The sequence below is a fragment of the Mytilus californianus genome, unplaced genomic scaffold (genome assembly GCF_021869535.1).
Source record: "Mytilus californianus isolate M0D057914Y unplaced genomic scaffold, xbMytCali1.0.p SCAF_11, whole genome shotgun sequence".
In the NCBI taxonomy this organism is placed as follows: Eukaryota; Metazoa; Mollusca; class Bivalvia; order Mytilida; family Mytilidae; genus Mytilus; species Mytilus californianus.
This window is the reverse complement of record NW_026262593.1, coordinates 27656933-27678377: the sequence shown is the minus strand read 5'-3', so window position 1 is coordinate 27678377 and position 21445 is coordinate 27656933. Positions and strand designations below refer to the sequence as shown.

At 31.6% G+C, this 21445-nt stretch overlaps 1 protein-coding gene across 2 annotated transcripts in view; it reads right to left on the bottom strand.

Annotated features, from left to right (window-relative positions):
* Positions 1-5800: 5800 nt before the first annotated feature.
* The window catches only part of LOC127719802 (sodium- and chloride-dependent glycine transporter 2-like), a 99691-nt gene continuing 84046 nt past the window's right edge, over positions 5801-21445 (bottom strand). For both annotated transcript variants that reach the window (XM_052226090.1, XM_052226091.1), the window contains exons 5-14: positions 18175-18307; positions 17145-17279; positions 14800-14903; positions 14027-14151; positions 12736-12848; positions 12109-12240; positions 10596-10695; positions 9816-9916; positions 9378-9545; positions 5801-6348 (exon numbers count right to left, since the gene is read on the bottom strand). In XM_052226090.1, coding sequence (XP_052082050.1) covers positions 6199-6348; positions 9378-9545; positions 9816-9916; positions 10596-10695; positions 12109-12240; positions 12736-12848; positions 14027-14151; positions 14800-14903; positions 17145-17279; positions 18175-18307 — 1261 coding nt within the window. In that variant the 3' untranslated portion in view covers positions 5801-6198. The remainder of the gene's footprint in view (positions 6349-9377; positions 9546-9815; positions 9917-10595; positions 10696-12108; positions 12241-12735; positions 12849-14026; positions 14152-14799; positions 14904-17144; positions 17280-18174; positions 18308-21445) is intronic.

Sequence of the window (21445 nt, the reverse complement as noted above, 5' to 3'; positions counted from 1 at the left end):
TTTACGAATGATGTCCTTGTACCGATGATAAAATTTAGTAAATGTTTTGACTAGTTTGTGATATCGATAACTCTGGTGTAATAATTTTTAAGTAATACAGAAATTTCTTTCGTTGAAATCAAATACGTTGTTACATACACGAGCGAATCGAACAAGTTGAGATATATAAACACCATAAGATGTCGACAAGGGAACGTCACCATCTAAAAATGGATAATTAACAATAGGAAATGAAAAATCATCTCTTTTATCATAAATTTTGGTATTAAGTTTCCCTTTAAAGATAAAGATATCAAGATCCAGGAAAGGGCAGTGTTCATTGTTAGTATTAGCTTTATTTAAAGTCAGTTCGGCAGGATAAATTTCCTTAGTGTACATACTGAAGTCGTCATAGTTGAGAGCCAATATATCATCTAAATATCTAAAAGTGTTATTAAATTTTCGAATCAGATATTGTTTCGATGGGTCTTTGCTGATTTTAGTCATAAATTGTAACTCATAACAATACAGAAACAGGTCAAAACATGTTTAACCCCGCCGCATTTTTCCGCCTGTCCCAAGTCAGGAGCGTCTGGCGTTTTTAGTCTTGTATGTTTTATTTTAATTTTAGTTCGTTTATATGTTTCGGAGTTTAGTGTGACGTCCATTTTCACTGAACTAGTACACATTTTTGTTGAGGGGCCAGCTGAAGCCCGCCTTCGGGTGCGGGATTTTCTCGTTGTGTGGAAGACCCATTGGTGGACCTGGGGCTGTTTTCTGCTCTTTGGTCTGGTTGTTGTCTCTTTGACACATTCCCCATGGTTTTTTTTCTTTCTGTTCATTAGTACTTATAGTTATAACGAGAGACTGAAGTATTTTACAATATTGTATATACATACTTTAACTTTTTGATATTCAAACACTAATATCTAAATTGATTATCTATTTTTCATCGATAATGACAACAAAGTTAACATTTTCCTATTCCGAACTTTTATTTACGAGAATAGAATGTTCTAAAATTGGTGAGTCCGAAAGCACCTTTTCGGGATTTGCCTTAACTAGAAACATCAGACCCTACACATAAAAGGCCACGACTGTGTGAATACTTGAGTACTTGGGGAGATGTTTGACTACAATGAACACAAAAAGAAATAGATAGAACAAATCTCAGTTAATTATTAAACAAGTAATTTCCATTTGTCATTCAAATAATAAAAGTAAATTAGCTTTTAACATTCAACTGTAGTTTCCATTTACACTTTATTTGCTTATTATAATTATGTTTATATGCTAGCAGTAATCTAAATGAAGATCTTTTGCAATATACATATAACAAAACATTCATTACGAGTGTAATCAGACGGAGGAGTAGCAGGCGTACGCCAAACCGAAAATGCATAACAAGTATTTTTAATGAATAGTTAAGCTATTTCAGCTGATATTTTATAGTGTGTCTTTCTATGTTGTGATGTTACACTATCGTTTCAGAAAAAAGATGAAGGTTTTTTACTATTAAAACGTTTAAACCCGCTGCATTTGTTTGCACCTGTCCTAAGTCAGGAATCTGATGTTCAGTAGTTGTCGTTTGTTGATGTGGTTCATAAGTTTTTCTCGTTTCTCGTTTTTTATATAGATTAGGTTTTCCCGTTTGAATGGTTTTACACCAGTAATTTTTGGGGCCCTTTATAGCTTACTGTTCGGTGTGATCCAAGGCTCCGTGTTGAAGACCGTACTTTGACCTATAATGGTTTACTTGTATAAATTGTGACTTGGATGGAGAGTTGTCTCATTGGCACTCATACCACATCTTCTTATATCTATTTACAACAATAATAATGCATGTAGTAAGATCATTTGGATGGTCTGTGGTATTTATTTTTATCGTTCTGTGGTATTCTGTGAATTTATTAGAGACTTCACTGGCTATTAACCAAATGATACCCATTTGTACATACAGTCCAACGGCAGGTCTGTTTTGATTTTTTTTGTTTGGGGTTGGAGGGTAAGAAGGGAGGGGGGTCGAGTGGAATTCGGTAATGAATAAGACCTGTAAATAAATAGCTTTGCACAAAAAAGACAAACAGTAGTCAAAGCCGGGCAAGGAAAAAAAGCTATGCACGAGGGAGATATATTCCTTAATTTAAAATTATAATCCGAAATTTTGTAACAATACTTTTCAATAAAACAAATCCGTCTGTTCATGCCAATAAAAAAGTTTCTTGGATGGTGATACCATCGGGGACTAACATTCCAACAGCAGAGGTATCAACCGTGTGGTACTAATAATATTAACTGTACCAATATGGAACGCCACAGCTGCATTATGATAACGATAATCATATCATTAAGGGTTGAGATATAACATGATGCAAATTTTCTATATACTATTACGACATTTGACTATACTACTCTGTCAATTTGCTATATCTGTAAGCTGTAAGCCATTGAATACAATTTGGTTCAATATGTGTATTGATATCAGAGTTGATTCCCACAAGAAATATTATTATTCCCATTCTTTCATTAGGCAAATAAGAGTATTGATATAAAATTCCAGTATGATAGACAACTGTCACTGTTTTCAAACAATTACACTCATCAGCCGTAAAAGATGCAAAACCCAAATTCGAACTTTATCTGTATATTGTGGTTAAAAGCATTGTGGATAAGTTTCAAATCATTCGGCCAAGCTAAACTAAAGTTCGAGAACGGAAACCAATTTCGTGACGTATATACGGACGGATAGACGGACTTACGGACGGATGGACAGGGTTAACACTTAATGCCCCCTTCGCCTAGCGGCGGTGGCATACAAATAATATAAATCTAAACAAAGTTGGGCTGTTGCCGAATAATTTAAAACTGTACTCAGTTCTTTGTGTTGATTGTCTAAAGGTCTGTATACTTTTTGGTGAAATTTCGTTTTAGTTTTATGGACTTTATTCATTAAAAAGGGGGATTTCACGTTGCGCTGTATCTTGAGAATGCCTTACTTGATTAACATCAAGCTGTACACTATTGTTTTTAATGGTAGTGTAATGCTCTGTGTAATTTTTTGTTAAATTTTGATTTTTCCTTCCAGAGTTATGGACTTTTTCATATAAAAAAGGGGGAGGCAATTTTTCACATGTCACATTTGTATTTTGAGAATGTCTTGCTTCATTAACTTCACACTTAACAATGTTGTTTGTTATGACAGTCTTATGGTCTGTATAACTTTTGGTGAAATTTCGATTTTTTTCTTCCAGAGTTATTGACTTTATTCATTTAAAATGGTTGAGGTAATTTTTCATATGTCACGCTGTATCTTAAGAATGTCTTGTTTAATTTCAATTCATAGATGCCGTTTACAAATTCAACAGCATAAAGGTCTATTGAAAGTTTTTTTTCAGCTATGCTGGATCTATGTGATCACTCCGGATTTGGAGATGGCACAAAATCATAAGTTGAAGACATATTATGAAAATAATTAAGTGTTTTTTATGACTTGCAGAAACTGTATACACCATTTTAATCATCAACTGTCAACTTTAAATATGTTATTTGTCCTTAAATTATGAAAATCTTTGGCGAACAACTTCTTTGTTTTAGATATACACTTGCATATAGTTCCTTTGTAAATCAAAATTTATATTAAATTGCCATTTAATAATTAATTAGGAAAATGTGATTTATCAAATTTAAGCAGTTGATAAGAATAATGAAATTATTTTATCAGTATCTTATGTTCCTGTAAGCCATTGAATACAATTTGGTTCAATATGTGTATTGATATCAGAGTTGATTCCCACAAGAAATATTATTATTCCCATTCTTTCATTAGGCAAATAAGAGTATTGATATAAAATTCCAGTATGATAGACAACTGTCACTGTTTTCAAACAATTACACTCAAAGGTGTAAATTTTGATTGGATTCAACTCCACTCAACTGCAGTTGTAAGTGATCACAGTTAATATATCATGACAATTGATAATCATACTGGTATTGAGGTCAAGAATTTGTGTATTCAATTTATTACACATCTTACTGAATATACAAAATCTTGACCTCAATAATGTTCCTATTATTTATTTTGATCAACACTACATAAAATTATTCTATTAGTTGTGTGTGAAAGCTGACTGATTAATAAGATGTGGGTTTTTTTTAAAGAAAAGACTAAAAACAAAATATGTTTAAAAAAATGCAACCAGATTTTATTTCACTTGTAAAATCAGTTTCATAATCATCTGACATAAGTTGATAATTAAGGTCTTTTTAAGTTACAATTACCAGTAATTTGGTAGAAACAATAAAAACAATTGCATAACTCTTACTGAAAATTTTCTGCAATAAATCTATTTGTATATTCCCCATTATATTGCTATTTAACAATAATTGGATATAACTCAGCATTAGGGTTTTGTACATGTTTATTTGAATACAGGAAATGTATTTTTCCTTAAAGGAGAATGAACACCAATTTAGATAAAACAATAGTTATTTATTTTTGTTGTTGTTGAGAAAGTGCATTTTTTAATGCATCTTTATGAAATTATTAAGCCAATTATTATTTATGGCATATAAAAATATGCTACACGTTTGTCAAAATCATTGAATTTCAAATGGATCTAAAAAAAAAAAGGAATGTTAAAATATCTGACAGTGTCTTCAATTGAAGTGCAAAAATTATTTGCATCAATATTCTCACAAAAATTCTCCATCTTTGGACAATAGAATAGAAATTTTACAGTGATATTATGGAAATGAGAATAACAAAAGAAATATTGAAAATATGGTCAGAAAAAATGTCAGACTAGCTGCAAAAATCCATGATGCTTTGATTAATATATATAGCCATCTCGCCGCCCATACATCTTCAACCGCCCAACTTTGTTTAAAGTAAATATTATTTGTATGCCCCTGTCGCTAGGTGAAGGAGGCATTAAGTGTAATGTGTAAGTGTCCATCCGTCCGTCCGTCCGTACATACATATGTCCCGAAATTGGTTTTTGTGCTCCAACTCTACTTTGGCTTGGCCACATGATTTGAAACTTATACACAATGCTAACAACCACAATATACAGATAAAGTTCGAACTAGGTTTTGCATCTTTTACGGCTCACGAGTTATGCCCCACTGAAAACTTTGAAATTTTCCGTGCTCTAACTTAACCTTGTCTTGGCCGATAATTTGAAACTTATACATAATGCTTATTTCCACAATATACAGATCAAGTTATAATTTGGGTATTGTAACTATAACGTTCATGAGTTATGCCCTTAAGAACTTATGTGGAGGCGGGGGCGTCTGTGTCCCGTGAACACTTTCTTCAATTTTTTAATTTGTATTTTGGAAAAATAACGTAAATTTCCTAGAGATTGTTAGAATTAAAAATCAATAAAATTTTCCCACTCGCCCCACTTGCTTAAAACAGGTGGATGATCATCTACACATTAACTTGATGTGGCCATACTTGAACTTACCGAAAACACAGAATAAAAAAAATAATTGAAAAAAATGAATTATAATATTTTTGCCGCTATTTATAGAATTATCTACAGATAGTACGATGAAATGGTCCTGTAGAATAATCAAATAGTCTACTGGTATATAAATGACACCTCGTGGTATAAGAAATTGGTAGCTTGATATTAAAATATGTCTTCATAAGATAGTAATATGACAGAATAGTATAGTAAAATGACAAAAAAAGTATGAAAATGTAGCTCCATGTTATATCAAGATGTCTTCATAGGTATAAAAGAATGTCTTCATGACAAAGTAAAATAACAGAATAGTATGAAAAGGTAGCTCCATGTTATATCAAAACGTCTTTATAGTATATAAATTTATTTTAGTGATATAGCAAATTGACAGATTAGTATAGTCAAATGTCGTAATAGTACGGAAAATTTATCTTACACTATTTGCATTCGAGTCACAATTTCAACGATATTTCCTTATGATCTATTTTGAATAGAGTTCATCTTAAAACATGACAATCCAATTTGTAAATTCGCAGCGCAGGAACAGGAATTAGGCAAACCACAGGCAAAGAAGGTATTCTTGTTGTGTTGCTTTAAATATACTACAGCAATGTTAGCGTTTAGCAAACTGACAAATCCAATTCACATATATTTTTTTTTAATTTCGCAGAAGGCGACTACATTAATTGGAATGTAGAGTCCTTTCATACTTTTCAATTTGTATTTCGAGATCGTAGTCGTGATCTCACAGTTTGTCAATTTTCCCATACTGAGTAGCCCCATTAACATCACTAAGTTTGTTCAGTTTAATCATTTCAATGTTATTTCCATCCGATTCTCCTTTAGTGTCAGCTGGTTTCCACAAGGGGCTAGGTTTCAATGTAGAAAGTAATCTCTACAATAAAGATTAAAAGTATATGCAATGGATAATAGTAAAACAGAGTTATAAACAAACGTATAATCTGAAACAACACAAGCTGCTCAACCTTAAGGTATACGCAGCAAAATATTATTGTCCCGGTTACAACAAGGATTTTTTGGAACAATGGTTGTTTAAAAACGCAATAAAAACATTTCGAATACTTGGGACGCATTCAATTTATAAAGTTTTGTATTCACTGTTTTCCCTACCATAAATATAGGTTAACAATAGGTTCACAAATGAATTTCTCAATATTGTATCTTGGGTTTTTAGTCAAGGCAATCCTTTACGAACAGTTTATATAAAAAAAACCTATTCTTGCTTGAAGTGCATCAAATTTGTTTTTTTCCAAAATTTTTGTAGCATTCTTTTTTTTTTTATTTCATTTGTTTTCATGTTTCCTTTATTTATTAACATCTGTGCTCATATTTGATGGTGGTTGATGAAATAAATCTTATTTTCAATCAAATTATATTTACAAAATCCTAAACATAGAGTTTTACATTATCTTAAGGAGATAGTAATAGAATTTTTTGATGAAAGTTTGATTCAGCAACCGCTACTGTCATCAAATACAAATGCTGTTACAACAGCGGTCCAGGTTAAGGGAGATTTGAGCATTCGTGGGCCTATAATCTAGTGGTTGTCGTTGGTTGGTGTCAGTCATATCTGATTTTCGTGTATTGTATTGTTATAAACCAGGCATTTGGTTTTCTAGTTTGAATTGTTTAGGGGTCTTTTATAGATGCCTATACGGTATGGTCGTTGTCCATTGTTGAAATCATTGCGATGACCTATAGTTCCTTACATGTACATGCACATCATTTGGACTCTGGAAGATAGTTGTTTCATTGGTAATATATCATATCTTCTTCTTTTATATATAATAACAATACGAAAATTATAACCACCCCGGCCTTAGCAAAAACAATAATCCAACTTCCGTTGACATAATAGGTGTTTCTTGGAATAACATACACATATCGCAACAAGAACGTTCACAATTGAACTACACAATTTTTCGAACAGTATAAATACTTAAATGGAGAAACCAATCATAATGAAAAAATAAGAAATAAAAAGGTGCATTTTCTGAACAATTCAATGAACTGTCAATGTCATAAATAATCCTGGATTGGTTTAATCTTAAAGGGGTGTAACTGCTGTTTTGGTACATCCTCCGGTAGCGAATACACTAGTACGTGCTATATTCACGAATAACCAGCATACTACTTAAGAAATAATACCCTTAGAAAACACCAGTCAACTAGCAGTAATATTGTTATAATATTTCCAAATACTGAACGGCAAAAGTGAAAATCTTCCTTATTGGACTACACCTCCTTTCTGTCTTCAGTATAAACGTATTCAAATTTAAAAATCATTTGTTCCAAGGTTCTCATGTTATTACTGCAATCTATATAAGATTGAGTTTTCCAAACAATCAATCCCTCAAAGTTTTATGAAAAGGGAAGCGAAAATAGAATTTTAAAAATGGCTAAATGAGGGTGGGTCTGATACCTAAATCTTGCTCTAAAGTTGGCACTTAGTTTTCCAAACTGGCGACAAAAATATAGCTGCTGGTACTTTTTCTACAGTCAACTTTTTCGGAGCCTGAGCAGCCCCGAAAGTTTTCAGATTATTGTGTCAGGAACCCTGCTTTTTATAGGTTTAAATATGGAACCAAAATGACAAAAAAACAGTCCAAGAATGACAATTATTATAAGTTAATCTATGCAAGTGTTTTTCATATCATTGAAATAAAAATCCTAAAATCTCCGTTACAAAAGGGGAAATGTGACCTTTAAAAATCATCACTGACTAATGGATATGTCAGTTTTTCGTAAAGCAATGTAGAAAATACCAAATAAATTAACGCATTTTTTTCTGACTAATTCATATCACACTCCGTTCAGTCTGACACTAAATATCGTTTCATGCGGGGAAAAGCTAAAACAGGCCACAATCATAAGAGTATGTGATAATATTGAGAGTGTTTTTCGAATGCAAAGCACATACATCATTAGTGATTGTATTTGAATATTTACTGCATGCAAACCTCAAAGATGCAACCACTACGTGTGGTGTGCAGTTATTATTATAAAATCAGTCGCCGTTGAAACGAGAAATCAAGTATTGTTTTTATCAGCAGAAATAGCACTAGAATCTGAACGTTTTGAGAGTATCATCAACTCAGTAGTTAGTGCGTCGGTACTGACATAATTCATCACAAAATTTTATAAAATTTTAGATTGATAAATTAAGCATTATTCAGAAACTAAGGTTCCAACTACCTTAGGCAAAATTGACTTTAGATGACTTTTGCTATATTTCAAGATCTCTTTTGTTCAAACTGCTCCTTACGTGCTCAGGTCTTGTACATCCTTGGCTTAACAAGTTTTGGGTTTGGGCGTTCCTGATGAAGTAAAATTTAAAAAAGCGCTTTGGTTGCTGGAAATTAATAGCGGTTTTTTTTTTATTTTGAAATGAAAATATGATGATCTAGAAGATTGGCATTTTTGGCAAAAAATAAATTATCATTCATGTTAGCATTATTATTTTTTCCCCTACAGAATAGGTATTTAGAAAAAGAAATGAATGCAGCCGATGATGAAGCGTCAGTCGTACCTTTTAGTTTATAAGGTTGACGATATTACTAATAAACTCATCATAGATACCAGATTTTTTTTTTTGTGTATGCGTAAAATTGCGTCTGTTTGGTCCATCTAATATTTTTTTTTTCATGACTAATAACTCCTTGATTGGAAATTGCATTACCGAAATAACATACGTAGATATGGTTGTAAATTTTATTTTCATACCACATTCGTTCAGTCCTGTCTAGTGCACCAACAGCGCTACGAGTAACCCTTTTTAAATGTTATACGAAATTGGACTTTATACTACTAACTAGTATTTTTGAACCCCAGACATATCAAAACATTACTTATATGAAACATAGTTTGGAAAGCTTTCTATTTTTTACATTTATAAATACTTACTTGAAAAAAATCCCCTTCTGCCGCCAGGAAGGATAACACTATTCCTGTAGGAATCATTATAAGTGGCACGATGGCAATTATCCACCCAACACCAATGGCCCAGGAAGGATAACTCTTTTTTCCATACTTAATTGGTTCATGTTGAACATTATTTATAATCCATAATGACTATGAAAGAAATGATAAAGATATTCGTGGAGTACTCTTGGATTAAAATTGTTATACAAGCTAATTTTAAATATGTTGAGTTAAATGGTATTAAATACTTTGAATTACATGTAATGTATCAAACGGTTTACTTTACAATTAATAAGTTTGCTTAATATATTGAAAAAGAGAGTAATTCTCTATTTATATATATATCTTTAAACGTAATCCCATAAACATGTTATAATTAAAAAACTTGTAGATGTCAAATGTTTAGAAGCATTTGCTTACTGCGACTATTAATGGGCATGTTATTCTCCAACAAATCTTCCATATAGGGTTCGGCATGAACCCAATCATCATTTCAATGTCACAGTATAACCTCTCTGTGCCTAAAAAAAGATTACTGAGTATTATGACTCACACATTTGAAAAAACATAATGAACAAATAAGAATTGCAGATTGTATTTTTTTTTTTTTTGGTTTAGTGCATGGTTTATTAATATAAATGTAATATGTTCTTTTTAAAAGGAGTTACGGTCTGAGGGTAGTGTGTGCTTATCGTTATATGTCTTGGCATGAAAACATCATATTTTGGCCGTAATCAACGGTAGCAATGAACATAAGTTGAAATAATATATAGATAGTTTTTAGTGGTTTTCATGTAATTTGAACAATACTCTCGATAAGTACAAAACACTGTCCATTTTCTAATAAATTATAGCAATCAGTTCAGGAACTGCAGTTTATAGATACACACTCTTTTAGAAATTGGAGTAACAATCTTCTTTGACTGTGTCTTTGTCTAATAAATATCAGCTTATAAAATTTAGGTTAGCGTCATATAATTTAGCAAAAAAAATAAAGTAAAATTATAACGTATACGAATAATTTCTATGTAAACATTGCAATGGTGTAAACATTTTAGGAGGCTTCAATATTTTTTACCATACTCAATGTCCCAAAATAGTCAAAAGTAACCTTACACTTTTAACATATTTATTTCAAACCATAGAACAAGAGTTTTAATGTCAAACGTTTGAAAGAAAGTTCTTGACGTAAATGCTTACTGTAAATCCATGCAAGTACTATCACTTCTAATAACAACAGGAACATTAACGATACACTTGCAGCATACCAATCAATTAACTGTAGAATATAAACACCACCCTGCAAAAAAACAAACATAACTTAAACTTAAATATTATTGTTGTTATCAAAATCACTAAATTTCCGTTAAAACATGCTTAGAATGATGTTGTTTCATGCACGTCAATCAAACAGATTTCTTCATAAGAGTGATTTTTTCAAATCGTCTACGTACTTTATATATTTTCTTTTTAAAATAATTTTTTAATCTTTAAAATATTTTGTCCAAAGGTGCCAGTACCCATAGTTCCTATCAATATTATAGTACTAATGCACATAAATATTTTGTATTTGAGGATTTGGTAAAATTAACTCTGTTAACTCTTTGACATCTCGAGCTCACGGTGGTGTCATTTGAACTGTAAGCGGATTTTAGTTCGAGCTTTCGAGTTAAATTCAGTATTTAATCAAATAACAACATTTTACATTTGTAGACTCTTCCTTGTTACTACATTTTCTTCGTACTTTTACCCCATATTTTTCCTACAATGCAATGAGTGCGAATTCCATAAAGTACCTGAAACCTTAAAATTATCCTATTGATTCCATGATCAAATATTTTCACATATCAATATGTAAATGCTCCAAATCATCGTTCAATTAACAATAAAACTTTACAACTGATAAAGCCAAAGGCAAATCTTAAGATAAAACAGTAATACCACTCAGGTGCATAACTATTGAATAGTTTGCTTTTAGAACTAAATATTGATAATCGTTCACACAGTTTAAAGATAATTGTTATATATTTTTTATTAATAATATCTGCATACTTTGTTGAATCAGATGCTGTAAATGACAATATCGAATAAAATTAACGACACCAACTTTATTGGACCAGATTCGCACATCGATAATCAAAAGCTGAAGTTGAAATCATTCCTTCTTAAATTTTACGGACGCCATCACGTGTTGGTTGACCGTTATGGAATATCTGTTTCATAGATTACGACGTATATGTCCCAATCATCGTTATCACAATCCCGTCCTCCTTTTCCCCGAATTTGACCTACAGAATTAGACTTATCAAACGTGTAAAGTGTTGTTTGTCTGTTAGTCTTTTTTTTGTCATGGCATTGTCAGTTTAATTTCGATTTAAGAGTTTTAATGTACCTAAGGTATCTTTCGCCTCTCTGTGTTAATTTTCTCCTCAGTAATGCTCGAGGCCAATATATTTTTAAAAGTCCAAAACCTAATACAAACGTTAAACAGCTGATAAAACCAAAAAAGGACCAAAATGTATTTCTTTGTATATATATTGTACTGTTTTCTTTCGTTTGTATACCGCGTGTTTAACTGTGTTGTGTTGATGACACCGAGGAAGATTTAATTTGATCATTATGTTATCCCCTTGAAATAAAGATTATTTTTCATAACGTCATGATCATAGATACAATAGGCTTAAAATAATTGTGTGGAAATAAATGTACTTACCTGAGTAACACACATTAGTCCAAGAAAAAAACCAGTTATGCATACAAATAGTCTTGTAAGTGTTTTGCCTCTCTGCTTTAAGTTAGGAAAGTTGTCAAATATACCTGTAGTTATTACTTGCACTTGAACGATCTACAAAGACAACACTTTACGTGTCATGCACGGACAGATATTCACTCAAAAATTTAAAAATGTAGCTTATTATGAATATATTAGTGTAGTCCTTATCTCTGTACATTAGAATAATGTAGACGCCAAAAAATATTCACACTAAAGACGTCTTTAGGAGTTTGGTACATATCTCCTTATTCTATGTGTGTTTAGTCCTTTCGTTTTATGCTGTTAAATATCTTATCTTAATGACTTTTTTCAAACGTTTAGTGTTGAGTGAAAAATCATGATGATTTTTAAACAAACACAGTTCGTGCAAAAGAATCTATCTATATCTGCTTTTTAAAGCTCCGTTTGCCGAAGAAGATTCTTTTTACCTCTGTGTATTACACGGATCCGTCATGCACCAACAAACTCTATAATGTGTAATTTTTACTATGTATAAAAGTGTTGCGAAGGAAATAGAGAATGGAATCCGGTTTTGAAGAAACTAATTGCTGTACCCATGCTACTTACCATTGTATTCAGACCTATTGTAAATAACATCAAGAAAAAGAAGACAGACCATACTTGAGGTAGAGGTAAGGTTGCCAAGGCTTCCGGGTACACCATAAATGCAATACCTGGGCCTAACGAAATTATAACAATTTAGTATTATATGCTTTAAAAAATGATCTGTAAAACATCACTACATATGAATCAACAAATCGTTTTTCTGTGATGTCATACTTTTACTAAAAACATCTGGCATAAGAATAGGAATGATATTCCACACACTTCACAATATTTCAAATGTTGGACATGTGATAGCGTTAATGCTATAAGCTAGGTAAAACAATTGTATATGCAACATTAGCTAAACAAACACCTTACACTATGCATGTTCCAAGTTAGATGTCAAGTATCGTACTTAAAAAAATGTTTTGTCATGTTGATCTTGTGGGCAAGTAATTATTTGCAAAATTGCAGAAATTAAAGTGATTGAAAATGATTTCAATTGTGACTTTTAACGACGTCATATTGTTTACCCTTCCAACTAATATGCAAAGCAAGGAATAGCAATTGTTTTATTGGCAAAGTATCAACTATTAGATATCAGCAAACAGATAGTACAAAATATACAAACCACTGTCAAACTTTTCGACACTACGTATATGAGGAAACATACTCACACATTATCATATTTCGACTTACAAGTTTCAACATTATAAATCCAATATATATCTATTTGTCTTGCGAAGAGAAATTGCTAAACGATTATCGATGTTCCTTTTTATTGTACAACTGTATAATTGTGGTCGTGATGTTGTTTCAATTTATTAATTTACATATCTCTGCTTGTTTAGTAAGTAAGTAAGTAAGTAAGTAAGTAAGTAAATTTTTATTCTAGTGACATGTGTAATGACATTTTAACAAAATACAAATATGCTACAAAAACAATAAACTACACCCGACCCATTGGGTCTATAAGTCACTTTCAAAATCATAAAACGTATTTCTTATATCACTGATTTTTAAACAAAATAATGAAAAAAATTAAGCTGAATTAAAAATAAATAATTCATAATGCAAAATACATAAAAATGAAATAATTTAAAGATTAATTCAATGTTCTGTTAAATAAATAATAAATTAATAATTTTAATAAAGAATCGGAAAATACTAGATTAATTATTTAGTAAATTGTTTTACACTTTAATACTACACGCAAACACACTCTCATTTTTTATGTGCATGAACAATGGCATTGCTTTCGACTTAACTACATTTGTAGATATATCTATAACCTTTTTCAATATTGTATTACCTTGTTTGACAACATCATCAATTTGAACGTTTGAGGCCTCAGCCATGTAACCTAATGTGGAAAACACTACACATCCTGCAAACAAACTTGTAAATGTGTCCAAGACAGGTAAGATCATGGCGTCTCTGAAAAAGGCATTATATTTATACGTCTTTTCACGTCAGTCATGTAACTTAATAACACACACATTGCGAAATGTAGTTTGATGAGAAGTGCAATTTTTTGTATTAGGTTTGTTTAATCTGTGAATCTGTTCTTGTCGCAAATACAAATATGAATGGGGTGTAAGTCAAAAATACTGCATTTGTACGGCACAAAAAGCAACAAGACTCCCAAAGATCACCATACAGTTTTTATCAATGGATGGTGTTCTACACAATAGGTCAAGCGTTAAATCGCACTAGCCGAGAAACGTTGTGACTTGATCATCAAATATAAACCCTCAATACAAATTTCTCCTTGAAAGAAGGAATTCAGATTTAAAAAAAAAATTGGCAAGGCTCCTTTTAACACAGCCTCGTTTATTTTGTGGGTTGATATTCACTGAGAGCTTTATTGTGCATCTGCTTTTATTTATAGGTTTTGAAATCTTAATATTGGAAATAAAAGACGGAAGTCATCTTTTACTATTGCCATAAAATGGAATGGACACGCATGGTCATCTTAAATCATAGAAAATTTATATCAATACAGATAGGGGTTACGAGCTAAATTGTTTTCGTTTAACATTTGTTTACTATGCAATACGTCATCTACAAATATATAAATGATACCTGTAGCAATTGTTGTGGAATTTGTTGTAGCTTGCTAGTGTTATTATACCACCTATACCAAGACCTGATGAATAAAATACTTGTATAGCAGCATCACTCCAAACCTGTTAAAGTACAAAATCAGATGTGTTTAAGCAATATTAACAAAGTAAACAGCCACTCCTTAAAATTTACAGGGACATTTACCATATGAAGGTAACACCAATAGTAAATGAAGTAATGGAAGGAAAATAACTTTACCTTATCTTTTATTTTCATTCAGAAATCAATCTTTCTTTAAGTTTTTAAAAAACATAGGCAAATGAAAAAACTCTAACATTGATTTTTTTTTTTTGTAATTAACTTAATCAAATATATTTCCTATATTTCTTTTGATAGAAATAATAAAGACAACAGTTATTCTTCATGTTCTTTACATTTATTAAAGTCTTTCAGAAGTTGAATGTTCAAAATAAAATTTGTTAGTTAATCATATATATTTGGTGATCAAATAAGCTTAGGGGAGGGATGAGCGCACACACAAATGTTTAACTTCGTCAATTTCTTTAAGTTTATTTCCCAAATCAGAAGCCTCTTTCTCATTGGTGGTCGTTGATTCCTGTCTGCCATAATTTTTTGTTTATTATTTTAGAATTCATTAGGTCCTTGAAATTTCTCTTTAGAATTGTTTCACATATTGCCATGCCAGGGCTTTTAACTTTAAGCTTACTGTGCGGTTATATTTTTTTTTTTATGTCAACCTAATGTTGACCTCCAGGTTATATCTATGAGAATTGGTATTTGATGGATAGTTGTGTCGTTGGCAATCATACCGAATATTTTTATATTTAATTTGAATCAAAGTATACAACTTGCGTTCAAAATTTAAGAATATAGATCTAGAACATTGCACAAAAACGAATACATACAAAAAAAAGTAAAATCACAAAAATACTGAACTCCGAGGAAAATTCTAAAAGGAAAGACCCTAATCAAATAGCAAAATCAAAAGCTCAAACACATCAAACGAATGGATAACAACTGTCATATTCCTGACTTGGTACAGGCATTTTCTTATGTAGAAAATGGTGGATTAAACCTGGTTTTAAAGCTAGCTAAACCTTTCACTTTGTATGACAGTCGCATCAAATTCCATTATATTGACAACGATGTGTGAACAAAACAGACACAATAGATAAGAATGTCCCTGTTGTGTTGTTTTAAAATATAAGGTCGTACATTTTTTATCAGAGTTGTTGAATCATTCCATTTTTTTTCGAATTTAGTGGAAGACGTCGTTTAAGTTTTCCGAATTTTGGAAATGAATTAGCCGATAATATGAGGTGACAATTCGAGAACACATTCTTAGTACAGTTTTTATTGTAGCTTTTGTAGACGTTGAGTTGACTTATCACCGTATTTTCTGTTAATGTGTGTTGTTGGATTGATCACTTTTTTGCAAGTCACTTTTAAAATGTGAATCGACATGATAATGACTGAATATAGATTTATGAATATTCCCCGAACTTTTCAAAATTATCTTGTGTTGTCTCAAATAAATCAAATACAATTTATTGAATAAGAAATAAAAAGTAAAATAACAAAAATAACGAACGCCAAGGAAAATTTAAAATGCAAAGTTCCTTATCAAATGACAAAATCAAGATATTTTCTGACCGCTGTAAAGGAGACAAATCTGATTTGATTAGATTTCACTTTTTCTGGTGAAGGTAACAAAGAAAAGCGCTTAAAACAAATTAAATACAATGTGATGCATCTATCTGTTGTATAATTGTTTATGAGAAAACTGTCTACCAGAGTCTAAATGATGTAAATGTAAGTAACTCTAGGACACCGTACCGTCTTCAATAATGAGCAAAACACATACCGTTTAGTGAACGTAAATTAATAATGCGTTTTGTTTCTTAATTGGCCTTTTTTTTCAATAAAACAAAAGTAAGATGTGTTTTATTGAAAATATAAATTCTATTTATTACAAGGGGAGGTTATCTGGTTATAAATTTTAAGTCTAATAACAACTTTAAACGGTACCAATTGTAGTTGATTAGATGTGCATTTCGACTAATAATGTTTCCTAAATGCTGTTCGAAGCCTATTTATTTGTAAATGCAAAGCCTAATACAGACATTGAAGATCTGTATACAAACGAAAAGAACCTAACAAATAACAAAGCCCGCACCAGGAATCAAAGCTGTGTATCTGGGAAATACATTCCTGAATTTGAAAAACGGTCAGGCTAAACTTCCTTATACCATTGGTCACTACTAGACGCAAAACACGGAGTAATGCGGAAACGATAGAAAATAGTTTAAAATATAATTCAAAAGAAAGTATATAATAAATACCGAAAATTTTAGTAGATCATTCCATCTCGGGATAAAAAAATATGCCAAGCCACTTAAAGCTCCAGGTAAGAACAATGACCTAATAAGCAGTATCAGCAGGAACACATATGGTATAGTAGAGGCTACATACATCACCTGTTAATATAAAACATTAGTATTTTACAAATGTATGATACATGTGTACATATATGTACTTTTTATATGCATATCAAAAACAAATGTGGTTGGGCTTAATACAATAGTTATTAAGTGATGATAGTTTACAGAGGTCAGTTTAAATATATATCTTAAAAGGCAGCCACAATCAAGAAAATGAAATAAGTTAACATAACATGGGTGCTTAAAATGAGTGTAACTAAATACATTAACAGGGTAAGCATTTCTTGCTATGATGTATGGATCATGTATACTCTTTGCTGAAAACTTACTCCATTACCCACATGAGTTATACCACTGATTAAAAACCGTAAAATGTACTTTTAAGTACTATTCTGTCATTTTAATGATGTTTAGAAGACTATGTGTCGTGTATCGCATACGCCGAAATAAAAGGAGATGTGGGGTCCATGAAGTTATCAATCGAATAATAATCTAACACAGGTAACGATACAGTCTTCAACAATCGACAAACTTTGTACTTTAATAGTTGGAAATTAAGTTTTGACGATGGATAATTAATCAGTTATGTCAGAAATAATCTAGAAACGATAATTATGCGATCTTTTTCCTAAATATTTTCTTCATACAATTCAACATTTCAATGTTTTGTTGAATTGGACTATCAAGCCTCATTTAGAAAGCTGAAATTTATTTTCTTTTTTGTTTAAATTTTTAACTTTGTATACTTATTATTGCACTATTGCATACCATCCGATATTTTTGAAAATTGCAACTCCTATAAAACAGTATGCTGTTCACAAAGCCCTTTGTTTCATGGGAATTAAAAACAAAACGTATATTGTGTTCAAAAATGCAGAGTAAATATCTTGTTTTTCTACAAATAAACATGTCAATTAGTATCAATACTAACCTTTCCTGAAGTTTTAATTCCTTTCAGTACAGAGAAAAATAACGCTGTCCAGGCTGCTAGCAAACATAGCACAAGCTGCCATCGTAAATGGCCTTGATTTTCAATACCATCAGTCATATCGAGTACATGTCGTCTTTAAAAAAAAACAATTATCAAACAATCATCAGTTCTGTACTTGTTACACGTGGGGGTTAGTTTTGTTTTGGTTTGTTCTAGTTTGTAGTTTTTATGTTTTGTTCTGTGTTCATTATAATTAAATTGGAAGGTACTGTAAGATTTGACTGAATAACACATGCTGCTTCTATTGGTAACTAGATGTACTACGAGAAAAGCACTTACAATAATAAACCAGCCCCTGGCTAAGGTAAATCCCAAAAATAATCGACTCAAAAACAGAATAAGAGAATACAATGGCATTAGATAATTAAAAAGATGAGCAAATTTAATCAAATTATGACCCGGTATTTAGAATTCAATATAATACAATTATCAAAATACAATTCGCTTCAGGCGCACGAAATTTATAGAATATTATTTTCGATTACTAGCACTGGATCGATGCTGATGCTAGTGAACTGCTACTCACCGAGAGAATACCATTAGCTCAGTAGTAATTGCTACGATATTGTCATGTTTTATATTAACAAACATTCCTTAAATTATCCGGTTATAAATTACTAAATTATTAAAAGATAAACTGAGGCTCCAACTCCCTCCGGCAAAGTTGACCGTAGATGAATTTGGCTATACTTTTTATGTTCCTGTTTGGTAATTTGGCTTCTGAGTGCATTTAAGATAGTAACCACCTGTACATGAAGGTTTATACATGCATGACACTTAGTTCCATTATATGTCAACGCAAATGCATCTTTCCCAATGGTGTTTTTTCTTTACATATATGTATTAGTAAATCCCATGAGAAAATGTATAATGACAAATACATTATATCATAGTTATTCTGATAACTTTTGGCATTCCCATGGGAACCAACTGTGCTCCCCTTCTTGTCGACTTTTCCTTTATTCATATGAAACGGACTTCATACAGGAACTTCTTAGGAAGAAAGAAAAGAAGTTAGCAGTATCCTTTAAATTTACTGTCCGCTGTATAGATGGTGTTCTCTCACTTAATAATTCAAAATTTGGTGACTGTGTTGAACGCATCTATCTAATCGAACATGAGATAAAGGATACAACAGATACAGTTAAGTCTGTTTCATATCTTGACTTACATCTAGAAATTGACCATGAGGGTCGGCTGAAAACAAAACTTTACGATAAAAGGGATGATATTAGCTTCCCAATTGTGAACTTTCCATTTCTATGTAGCAACATTCCAGCAGCTCCTGCATACGGAGTATATATCTCCCAGTTGATACGATATTCCGGGTCTTGTATTTCCTATCATGATTTCCTTGATTTTCTTGATAGAGGGTTGCTGCTGACAAGGAAGCTATTAAAACAAGAGTTTCAAGTGCTGAAGTTGAAGTCATCCTTTGTAAATTTTACGGACGCCATCACGATTTGGTTGACCGTTATGAAATATCCGTTTCACAAATGATAGCGGATATGTTTCAATTGTTACTGTGTGTGTACTACCATGAGCAACACGACAGGTGCACATGAGGAGCAGGATCTGCTTACCCTTCCGGAGCACCTGAGATCATCCCCAGTTTTTGGTGGGGTTCGTTTTGCTCAGTCTTTAGTTTTCTATGTTGTGTTTTGTGTACTGTTGATTGTCTGTTGGTCTTTTTCTTTTTAGCCATGGCGTTAACAGTTTATTTTTGACTTATGCGTTTGAATGTCCCTTTGGTATCTTTGGCCTCTCTTTTCCTATTTTCAATACTAACAGTTTTTTTTTCTTTACATGTAAATTATTCATGGAAATTCCCTACAAAGTAAATATTCCTTGAATATCCGTTACATCATGATTATTTCAACAACTTCTTTTAGTACATAGTTATTTTTTTCCTAGAAACTTTGTTACATTAAAATTTGCAGAAACTTTAATTGTACCAAGAAGTTCTGTTACAGAATTATTATTCCAGGAACTAGCTTCTCTTTATGTAACAAAAGTTTCGTTAAATCTGTTCTATGTTGTTGAGCTGTTCAAACGTAGCAAAAGTACAATAAGTTTTCAAGAAAAGTAACTACATGAAAGTTCTAACCGAACGCGATTGGATTTGAACATTTTACAACAGAATATTTCGGTATTCTTTAAAATGTTCTTTCGTGACATTTGAAGAACTGTATAACCTACGTATACTTTAATAAGTAGCTATTTGTCCTTTTCGCGTTGACATTTAATCAATGGGTGTCCAACTTTCTAGTTAAATTCGCTCACGATAATGGCAGTTTATGTAACTTTTATTACTTAGACCAGTATTTTTTTTCCATTTAAAGTAGACAATACATTGTCGTTTTATTCAGAAAAATTGGGAACAATATCACCATATACCTCCCTCTTCAAACAGATAATACGGGGTACACTGTATGATATAACTAATAACTATAATTTATTATCGAGATATGCTGAATTGTTCTATCATTTCTCCCAAATTAATTAAAAAGATATAAATACCATACTGTGGATTCATTTATTTTCGTGGGTACCAATTTTCGTGGATTAAGGAAAACTTGCATGTTCGTGGATATCTAATTTCGTGGTTTTTGACAATGCCTGCATACAAGCCTATAGTAAATTTGCCATTCGTTGAGCATTTAATTTCGTGGTTAACCTATAACCACGAAATCCACGAAAATTGGTATCCAACGAATAATAATGAATCCACAGTATGCATTATAATAGCCAACAATCAAGATAAACCTACAGACACTGTACCTTCAACTCACACAATGATACCCCGCTCCTTGCAAAATCATTTAAAACAAATCAAATTAAAGGTGGACAAAGGCGTTATATCATGTATATGATGAAGATTTTAAGAGTTTTCGTACATCAAAAAAGATGCTTAGAAGGATTTGTGGATGGGAACCCTCAGATAAATGTTTCTTTAGTTAATCACTTTATTGTCATCGCTTTATCGGGGGGCTACGATTTTCATTCCGTTAATCCTCCTTACCACAATGATAGAATTTATTGAAACTTTTATAGAATCATCACCGTTTGAAGCAGGGTAAATGAGGAATACAATCGTGTGTACAGTATCGATTTGTACAACAGGGACATTAAATACATTATAAATGGTATTAAGGGCCTTTTTACTTTGTTGCTATTTGTCTTGTCATTTCAACGTAAAAGAGGTGATTCT